Source organism: Loxodonta africana, unplaced genomic scaffold (genome assembly GCF_030014295.1).
Source record: "Loxodonta africana isolate mLoxAfr1 unplaced genomic scaffold, mLoxAfr1.hap2 scaffold_790, whole genome shotgun sequence".
Taxonomy (NCBI): Eukaryota; Metazoa; Chordata; class Mammalia; order Proboscidea; family Elephantidae; genus Loxodonta; species Loxodonta africana.
Window position 1 is genome coordinate 12,344 of NW_026975529.1, and position 10,652 is coordinate 22,995.

The window sequence follows — 10,652 nt, forward strand, 5'->3', positions numbered from 1 at the left end:
GGGGAAAAGATAATTTGCAGCTGCACTAACCAGCAGAGCTCAGGAAAGAAGCGGCTCCTGTCCAGGCAGAAATGGTCGATGGACTTTGAATATCTTTTCCCCCTGCATGGACCCACTGTGAGGACCTATTCCAGGAGAATAAGCCCTTGATGGCAGGCTGCAACCATCTCAGCTGTGTGGTGGAGAGGTGGGTGTTTGGTATTTCACACTACTTTCTACTTTGCCTATTAAACAAGGTCCTCACCTACACACATCATGGGAAAAAGGACTGGTAGCTCCACTCAGGTCACCCAGCCACTTGTGACATGGATCCAAGGATAACTGGTACCTCCCGGTCCTTATGAGCAAAAGCCTTTGGTGACCATGGTCCATCTGCAGAACCCACCCACCTGAACGCTCTAGGGAAAAGGGACACACTTTCCTCACAGATACATGGGGGACATCTCTCAGCCCCCCACCTTGTTCAGAGTGTGATCCCCTGCTGCAACCAGATACTAGTATCTACACCAATCACCTCTGGCCCTCTAAGACTGTAGGACATAGCCTGCACCATACACTAGATGATCGCCTACCTGGACACCTGAGCTGAATCCATACAAGAAAAGTGAATGGACTCCTAGACTGATATACCTGATAACACCTCTAGCCGTCTGGTGACAGGACAGCAGAACTTCAAAGGTGAAACTAATCAAGCTAGCTCACTCAAGCAACCCATTTGGGCACATCAAAAAACAAACCAAGAAGCTAGGATACAGGAGGCAAAAAGTCTTGTGAGTGGGTCACTAGGGGTAATAGTGAGTGGTGCTACTCCCATTTCCACCCCTTGATTCCTGGACCCAAGAATCCTGGATACGGGAGATACAACACCATATATGGGACTCTGGTTTGGAGCATATACAGCCCCTAGGTGAACACTGCCCCAACCCCGCAAGGTATTGCTACCGAGCTGGCACTGTAATTATGTCTTCAGGAGTCCATTCCATCATTCTATCAAACCAGCTGCTTCAGGATGATGGGGGACATGGTAAGACCAGTAAATTCCATGAGCATGGGCCCACTGCTGCAATTTATTTGCTGTGAAGTGAGTCCCTTGATTCAAGGAAATGCATGTGGGATACTGTGATGGTGGACAAGGCATTCTGTAAGTGTATGGGGTAGTTTTGGCAGAAGCATTGCATGCAGGGAAGGCAAATCCATATTCAGGGTAAACGTCTATTCCCTTAAGAACAAAATGCTGCCCTGTCCATGATGGAAGTGGTCCAACGTAATCAGCTTGCCAGCAGGTTGCTGGATGATCACTTTGAGGGATGGGGCCATATCGGGGACTCAGTGCTGGTCTCTGCTGTTGGCAGATTGGGCACTTAGCAGTGGCTGTCACCAAGGTGGCCTTGATGAGTAGAAGTCCATGTTGCTGGGCCCATGCATAACCTCCAACCCTGCCATCGTGGCCACTTTGTTCATGAGCAATGATGGGAGTACCTGAGAAAGGAGGACGAGTGGTTTCCACAGAACACGTCATCCTATCCACTTGATTGTTAAAGTCTTCGTCTGCTAAGTTCAGTCTTTAGTGAGGGTTCATATGAGACACAAATATCTTCACTTCTTTGGCCCATTCAAAGAGGTTTATCCACATACCTCTCTTCCCCATAAATCCTTGTCTCCAGTTTCCCAATCATGTCCTTCCAAGTCCTGGACAATCCAGCTAAGCCATTGGCCACAGCCCGTTCATCAGTACACATACAATCAATCGCACATCTGGCCATTTCTCCTGCCTAGCAAAGTCAACAACCAGCTGCACTACTTGAAGTTCTGCCCACTGGGAGGATTTCCCTTCACCACGGTCCTTCAGGGAGATCCCAGCAAGGGGCTGTAGTGCCGCCGTTCTCCATTTTCAACTAGTGACCGCATATTGCGCAGAACCATCTGTAAACAAAGCACGAGTTTTCTCACCTTCAGTCACCTGATCATAAGGAGCTTCCCATGAGGCCATAGGTGCAGCCTGGGAGATTAAGGGTATGTGACAGGAATGGAGACCATGAGCGTTTGGGCCATTTCCTCATGCAACTTACTTGGACCCTCACATCCTGCTCAGGCCCGATCTTGTATATACTGCTTCGATTAACGATGGAGTGCTGCCGGGCAAGTCCAACCTTACAACTCTGTGGGTCAGGCAACATCCAGTTCATAATGGGAAGCTCAGGCCACAGGGTGACTTGCTGGCCCACGGTTAAGCGTGCTGTCTCTAAGGCCCAGTAACAAGCCAAAAGCTGTTTCTCAAAAAGAGAGTAGTTATCTGCAGAGGATGGCAGGGCTTTGTTCCAAAATCCTACAGATCAGTGCTGTGATTCACTGAGAGGGGCCTGTTCTTCAAAACGAGGATGAAGAAAAAGGCATGGGTCAGATTAATGGCTGGATACCAGGTACCAGGAGGTGTGTGAATTTGTAGTTCACTCCTCCAAGGAAACTCCTCTTCCAACTGATTGGCTGCTCACATCCGATCACAAAATGGAGGCTGATTACATAATTTCTGCCAAACCCCTGAGAAGCATCGCCTAACCAGATTTACACATAACATTAACCATCACAGTGGTGATGAAAATGTTCTGAATTAGATACTGATGATGGTTGAATAAGATTGTAAAAGTACATAAAGCCACTATACTACACACTTTAAAACTATTAAAACATTTTATTCTATGAGAAATCTACCTGTTAAAATAGTATAAAGTATAAAATGACCTGGAAAAATACTATGACAAAACCAAAAAAATTCCCACTCAGGTGCATTGAAGAAAGAGTCTGGTTCTGGAGCTGATGTTTCCTAGCTGTGAATGAGGGGTGGCTGTGGAGGAGGTGCGGGAAATAACTCAACCTCTGGTGACCGAGGCAGAGCTGGAGATGGAGGATCTGGTGCTCTATAGAGCTCTTATGTTGAGCAGGAGCAGGATCGACATCAGCAGGTCATCTGGGAGCCATTTCTGGAGGTGGCCCAGGATTGAAATCTACGCCTCCAGCTGCCTGTCCATCTGATGCTGGTGATGGAGCTGGTGACAGAATAGTTGGTGGACTGTGGGGCTCCAGTATTAGTGCAGGATCAGGATCAACATCAGCAGGTGGTCCAGGAGCTGGTTCTGAAAATGACCCACGTGGTCCCTGTCCCCAGGAGGTCACAATCTGTAGGGAAACATGAAGATGGGTAAAAGAATGAAAACAAATACATGCAAAGAAAAGAGCATATTTTATAGAGAAAATAAAGCAGGGTGCTGTGAGATAAGGCTAGGGTGTGGTCCAAGAGGCCTTACTAAGGTGACATTTATGTGTGATGAAATGACAGGAGGCACCAGCCCTGCACGAGTCCGGGTACAGTGTGCCACGGAGAAGATGCAGCTGGTGCAGAGGCTGGAAGGCAGACATGAGTTTGTCTAGAGGGAGGGTTGAAATGCAGCCAGTATGGCTAGAGAGAGCTGAGGAGGAGAGGAGGCAGGGAGGAGGAGGGCAGATCGAGGACCCATGACCTAGTGGGCTGGAGGAGTTATCTCCTGCTCTGTGATAACAACACTCCCAAAAGTAATGACTCACAACAGCACACAGCACACAGTCTTTGTGCGCCAGGAATCTAGGCATGGCTTACCTGGGAACTGCCCCAAGTTCTCAGGAGCCTGTGGTGGTTGTCTCAACTGAGTCCTGACTCAGGAGATCTGCTCCCTATTCACTTCCATGTTATGAGCAGGACTCTGAGAGCTGCTGGACTTAGGGGCTTCATTTCCTCTTTGTTGATCAGGACCCTCCCTCAGCTCTTTGTCACATGAGTCTCTCCATGTGCAGGTCATACATCACAGCTGCTTCCTGGGGGGAGATGAGAAATAAATGACAGACAGACAGAGAGATGACTGAGAGACAGACAGTGAGAGAGAAAGTATAAAACAGAGCCAAGAAACATTGCCCCAAATGGGGTCATTATGAGTTGAAATCGACTCAGTGGCACCTAACACCAAGAACAACATTCTTGAGAAGCGAGTCCTTGAGTCCAATCCACACTGAGGGGAGGGGGCCACACAGGATGTGGAGACCAGGAGGTAGGATTCTTGGGAGCCATCGTGCAGGCTGCCTACCCCCAAGTCTGAGATGAGGCACTGGGTTAGATCCTAAATGTAACGGAAGTTATTGGAAGGTTTTATGCAGAGGGTGACAATATCTGACGTTCATTTCATTCCAACCCCCTCCTAGTGCACACTGGGAATTGAGGTCAAGAGGGGAAGGGACTTTCCCAAGCTCACACCACCAGAACCGAGCCCTGTTTGGGGATCTACTCCATGCTGCTTCCCACCCCTGCTTGAAATTCTTCCATTTCTGAGTTTGTGCATTAGGCACAGGGGCAGATTATGCAATAGGTAAGGTAAGCACGGTGATCACCACATCTTTGATGCGGCAAAGCCCATGTGAAATTTTTCACTACAGATTAGTAAGTAAGCTCAAGTAGACCTGTGCTTGCCTTGCTTACAGGGTCATCTGCCCCCGTCAGGAATTGTAAATTTGAAGAGGCATTGATTCTGTAGGAAGGTGCTATGGGGTGGGGAGAGGCAGATCCCAGCCATACCTAGAAGCGGAGTATTAGATGTGGTGGAAAAATATGAAAAGGTGAAAACGTTCACTACAGATGATCTGGTAAGCAGGTAAGCCCTATGCTTAACTTGCCTATTAGATAATCCACCCCTGATTAGCTACAGGTAATGCCAGCCCACGGGTTCTATAGATGTTATCTCACATATACCTGCTGATGTCCCTAGGAAGAAGATGCTAGCTAGAATGATCCCTATTGTGTGGGTATGGGGACTGGGTACGCTCTGGGCAGCACAAAAACTTGTCCAGGGTCACAAACTGATTGAGAGGGATGAGCTTTGTCTGAACCCAGCTCTGCCTGCACAAAGCTGGGGCCCTGGCTTCACCCAGGCCTTCCCCAGGTTTTAGGGGGGAGGGAGAGGGTTGTGTTGGTGTCACTGTGTACAGTTATGGAGATGGCATGGGGACAGGTGAGCATTCAGCAGCCCTGGGGGACTTTGGGGAGGTCTTAACTGACATCAGGCCCAAGTCAGAAGATCCAGGACACGACCTCACTTCCTTGACAACAGACTACATAGAATTTGGAACCCTGGTAACCTGGCCCCTACACAGCTCACTTGAGTGGAGACACTCAAACTAGGAACATGTTTTCTTGTTGTCTCTCATCTTCCCTTGTATCAAAGCTTGGAAGACCCAGGAGTTCAACACTTTCACCAAGGCTGAGACATGGGCTCGTCCCCCAACCACGGAAGCTCAGGCCATTTACCAAAAAGAATCCAAAGGTAACACAGGGTGGCCCAGGGCTGCCAATCCAGGCCAGGCCATCACTGAGATCCCACCTGGGCAGCCCCACACCCCCCAGGGCATAGCATCTCCCTGGCCATGCCAGCCCTTGCCCTCATGGGGTCCCTGGTAATGGGGGATCGGAAGAAATGTGGATAGAACTGATGAGGCAGAAAGTTGTTAGCTGAGGCAGTGTCCATTTGGGAGAGAGGTGGTGGGGGTCAGGGAAGGAGATGCCATGTGACCTGGGGAGGTCTGGGAGGGGAGGAGTGATAATGAGGATGATGAAAATGGGGCTGCTGCTTCAGGACTAGCACACATTGAGGGCAACCCCAAACTCTCCACCCCCACGGCCTCTCACCACACTGGGTTCATGGGCCTGAGTCTGTCCGTGGCTGGGCCTAGTCCATCAGCTTGGGTGCCTTGGGGAGGCTGGGGGCTGGGGTGGCAAATGTGAAGGCCTCTCTCACTTTCCTGTCTCGATCCCCCTGATCAGACAGAACAGTGGGATATAAGTCTACCCAGAGGTTCCAGTTCAGACCAGGCCTTAGGGAGGGACTGTCAGGGTCACAGGCTGATTCAGCACTCTCACCTGGACCTTCTCTGAGATCCAGCTCACCCTGAGTGTGGTAGTCAACGTGCAGCCCTAGCTGCTGGCCTGCCTGGGCCACTGCTGACCCTGTACCAGCCCAGCTTCTGCCAGATCCTGCTGCAATACTCAGAGCTTGATTTTTCTATCCGTGGACTTGGTCACGGCTGGATGGTGCTGCCCACAGTCCAGCCCGCCCAGCATGGGGGAACTGGGAGCTCCTCGGAGGCACAAGGGCTTGAGGGGCAGAGAGAGAAGGAGGCAGCACGGACGGACTCTTGATGCCTCCCTGGCCGCTGCCGGCACTGTCTCTGCAGAACTCCCAGCAGGAGATCCCCAAGGAAAAGGAGAATGGCATCACCTACTCGGTCTACCCCAAGAAAGGGACCAGGAAGGGCTGGCACAGGTTCTGGGTGAGTGTGGGGGGAGGGGAGTGGCATCCCCACCCAGGGACCCAAGATGACCAGGGGGGGCCCTACGGCCCAGACACCTCCCTGTAGACCTCAGGTCCCTCCCAGGACTTTCCCTCTTGAGAGTCCCCAGACCCCTCACAAATGAATTAACCTTCCCCCCCAACCCCCACTGCCCTCTCTGTCCTGTCCAGCTACAAAGTTACTGTTCACGTAAGCCCATGCATATTTTGCCCGTTGCTGCTGTTTTAGTGTTTAACTTTCAACCCCAGGGCCCCAGGCAGCAGTTGGCCGGACTGTCCCTCCACACCTTCTTCCAGCTTCACACAGCATCACACTTAGTAGGCCTCTTTTACCCTAGAGCACAAGGCTCAGGCTATGACACACCTTTTTCTACAATCTGCAGTCTGGGGGAACACAACACGTGACCCTTTCAGGTCAGAGGCTATATGCTGACTTGCTGTAGAATGTTCTAGAAGAGAGGCCTGCTCCCACAGTGACTGAGTCTCTCACTGCTGCTGGCCCTGGACTGATTCCTTCTGCTGCCCTTTCAGCAGGGCTGCAGAAACGCTTACATGTGCGGTCATATCCTGACCCACCAAGGACAGACTCCCAGGAGTGGCATGCTGGGGGAAGGATGTGCACATTTCAAGTTAGGATCACTACAGCCAGACTCCTCCCCAAAACAGCTGTCGCAGTCCCATGGCCCAGCAGATTGTGATGCTGGCTGTGTCTCTGCATTGAGCCGGTTCCAGGTGTTACGGTTCTTTTCCATTTTCCCTATCTGCTGTCAGGGTGGCCAACAGAACTGCAGGGTGGCTTTGAGGCACTTGTTGGCCCTGAGAAGCTGAGCCACCTCTCAGTCCTTTACCAACCATTCACATTTGCCCTCCCTGAGCCATCTGTTCAGATCCTTAGTTCTGTGGGGGTCTTTTTGCCACTCCAGGATCTCTAGGCTAACACCCTTGGCTGGATCTGGGTGCTCAAAACCCCCTTTAATGTACAGAAAGAAAAGTCCGTGTCTTGCTTACCTCATGGGTGCCTGCTCTGTGCACTGTCTTCATCTGGGAGGAAGTGAGCTTGCACCAGACCTTCCCCTCCGAGTCAGGAACAGAGCAGGCCTCACCTAGCACAGAGGAAACCTCACGGAGCCCTAGTTTCAGACAGTTCTGGGCTCTGATCAGGTGACTTTGAGTTGACAATGGATGTCACCAAGCTTCTGTTTTCACACCTCTGGAATGGGGTGTTTTGTGAGGACTCACTGGGATACTGCTCTTCCTTCAGGGAGATACCATGGTTACTTCGTTAACAAAATCACTTCAGGTTCCTAATGTTTGTAATCATCCCCCACCTCCAATCCTGCTTGGAAAGCTGAGTTCTCTTTGCTGCTAAAGGCACTTGTGTCCCACCTCCTGCCACAGATCACTGAGGGAGACGGAGTACCTAGTCTGACCTCTGGGCCCACAACACTCCTGGTGGTTCATGGGGCTGCCTCTGACAGTGTGTCCCTCCTCTGTCCCACCCCAGTGTGTCTGTGGTTCTGACGAAGACCTGAATGAGGCCTGGGTGATGAAAACCTTCAAGGCAGGCTCACTGCAGAAGCTGGTGGAGCTCCTGGTGCCCGCCTACATAAAGGGTGACATCTCCTACATCAAAATCTTTCTGGGAGCCTACAGAACCTACGCCACCACCCAGCAGGTCCTAGACCAGCTTCTCCGAAGGTGAGCGCCCCACCCTCCATAGCCCAATGGGGACTCTACCTGCTACCAGCTGTGAGTCTGGAGAATGTCACTTCACTACTCAGAGCCTCAGTTTTCTTCCCTGAGAAGAGGGGTGGTAAAGGTCCAATCAGCTAGAATTACTGTCAGGACCACATGGGATAAGCCACAGGAAGTGTGTACCTGGAGCCCAGCTCTAAGATGAAGGGTGCTGGAGGGCCTAGGATGTTCACATTTATTATTTGCCTCTCCCCCATTAAGAAGCTTTCTGCCTCACCCCTCACTGACTACGCACTCTTGAGCAAACCTACTTCCCATTCGTAAAGGGGAGTTTGAGATTCCATTTAGTGGGTCCTTGGTATAGCCAGAACAGGGATCCCTGTAGGCTGATAGAGGGGCACCAGGACACTTAGATACCTGGGAGGGTGCTGGTTGGGTTCACTCATTCACCAGTCATCCATGAAGCCCCTACTGTTGCAGACACAGTTCTCGGTATTTAGCACTATTCAGTGAACAAAGCAGATAAGAAGCCCTGTCCTCCTGGGCCTCCAGTCCGAGAATCAGACAGGAACACTAGACATCTTAAGCAAGTAGTGTCCACAGTGCATTAGATGTGACACCCTCATACCACCTCTAGGTATGGATGTAACCACCCCTATTCTGCTGAGTACGGTGAGCCCCAGGAGCAGCTGAAATGGTGAGTGGACTTTGGGTGGAGAAGGAGGGGCTGAGGTTTTAGGGGGCCTGTGTCTGGATTGGGGCTGGCAGACCCTGGGCCCCACACATCTAGATTCCACTAGAGGGATGAGTTTAGAGACACCCCCTGCAGGGCGTAAGCAGTCATTGAGAGCTAGGAGTGGAACCTGGGCATCCTGGACAGTAGAGGGGAGGCTGCGGGCTCAGAGATGCCCCTGAGAGAATTCATCTTCCCACAATCCCCTCACATCACCTGTTGCCCCCTCCCCTATTTGGGGCCCAAAACAGGAGGTGCTGGGGGAGGAGGAGCGGGGGGTGGAGAAAATTGCTCCCAAATCCTGATCACCAGTCATGGGTGCTCAGCTGCATGAGGGGCCCCTGTCCCAGGGGAGAACAGTCTCCATGGGAGAAGAGGCCTTCACACGCATGCAGAGAGCCAGGCAGCACGTTGGTGCACACGCTCCAGAGGAGGGGTTCTATGGCCTGGGCATCTGGATCAGGGTACTGTCTCCGTGTGTCGTCCGGCATCAGATAATCCTGGAGCACTACTGAGGTGAACATGCAGACACACATCTCCGTTCCCTTAGAGTGTTACTATCCAGTGCGGAGAGGGCCAGGGGACAGAAAGGGATGTAATTCAGGCTCCCCGAGGAGGGAGAGTTGGACAGACCATTGATGGGGAGCTCCCAGGGACAAGGCTCTGTGCTAGCCCCATCAGTGACCAGGCCTGCCACCATCAGGGCAGCCAGAGGGCATGATACAGGGTGGTGCTGACCTTTGGGAGGTCAACGGTACAGGGGTAGACAGAGGGACTCGCCCCTTGCAGGGGTGCCCTGGGAGGGCAGTGTGGTGGGAAAAGCCAGGCTTCTGACCCTGCTCTTCACCACCCACCCCCAGCGCCATCTCTTTTATCCTGGGCACATGGCTAAAGGAATACTCGGAGGATTTCAATCAGCCCCCGGACTTCCCCTGCCTAAAGCTCGTGGTGGAGTATGTGCACGTGAACATGCCAGGCTCACATCTAGAGCACGATGCCCAACTTCTCTTGGCACGGCTGGATCAAATGGAGGTCACTGAGGCAGAGCCAGAGGGTGAGGAAGACTGGGCATGACTGCATGTGAGCTTGTGAAGGGGACATGGGAAGGCCCCCAGAGGCTGGGGTTGAGCCAGGGATCTGAGTAACTTCAGACCCTCCTGTGGTAGACCACAGTCTGGGAAGACTTCCTGGGGTGGAAATTCTTGGGAATGGGCTTCTCTTCATGGCAGTGGGTATTTTCCATCATTGGCAAGGCATGAGGAAAGGCAGTCATGTTGGTGAACTTTTCTCCTCTTGCAGCTCCAGAGCCGGGGCCAGCGCCAATTGTAAAAGAAGCTCAAGAGCTAACTCAGCCCCAAGAACCGGCTCCTGGACAATCTCCTGGGGAAAATTCTGCTCCTGTATCAGCACCAGAGCTCCACAGCGCACCACCTATTATGTCATCAGCTCCAGCACTGGTACCAGATGGAGAGCTGCCTGGAGGGGTGGATCCCTATCCTGGGCCACCTCCAGAAATGGCTCCCGGACCACCAGCTGATGTTGATCCTGCTCCTGCTGCTGCTCCAACACTGGAGCTTGATGTAACCCAGGTCTTCCCCCAGCTCCATCACCAGCATCAGATGGAGACTGAGATGGAGAGGTGGATTTCCATCCTGAGCCACCTCCAGAACCGGATACTGGACCACCAGCTGACATGGATCCTGCTCCTGCTCCACCACAGGAGGTCAACAGAGCTCCAGCTATTCCGTCACAAGCTTTGGCTCTGGCAGCAGATGGATAGGCCACTGGACGTTCAGATTCTTAAGCTGGGCCACCGCCTGAGCCAGATCCTGGACCACCTTGTGTTGTCGATCCTGATC

The 10,652-nt window shown here is 52.1% G+C and overlaps 1 protein-coding gene and 1 long non-coding RNA gene across 2 annotated transcripts; one reads left to right on the forward strand and one right to left on the reverse strand.

Moving 5' to 3' along the window:
• Positions 1-2,135: 2,135 nt before the first annotated feature.
• LOC111749238 (uncharacterized) lies at positions 2,136-10,012 on the reverse strand. Its single transcript, XR_002784475.2, has 3 exons — positions 7,374-10,012; positions 3,632-3,846; positions 2,136-3,174 (listed from the first exon to the last, which is right to left on the reverse strand). It is a non-coding gene; the product is annotated as an uncharacterized LOC111749238 (long non-coding RNA).
• Positions 5,278-10,013, forward strand: LOC135230126 (ral guanine nucleotide dissociation stimulator-like). Its single transcript, XM_064279127.1, has 3 exons — positions 5,278-6,345; positions 7,870-8,063; positions 8,698-10,013. Exons 1-3 carry the CDS (start codon positions 6,214-6,216, stop codon positions 8,759-8,761), a joined length of 390 nt encoding a protein of 129 aa, XP_064135197.1. The 5' UTR covers positions 5,278-6,213; the 3' UTR covers positions 8,762-10,013.
• Positions 10,014-10,652: the final 639 nt, after the last annotated feature.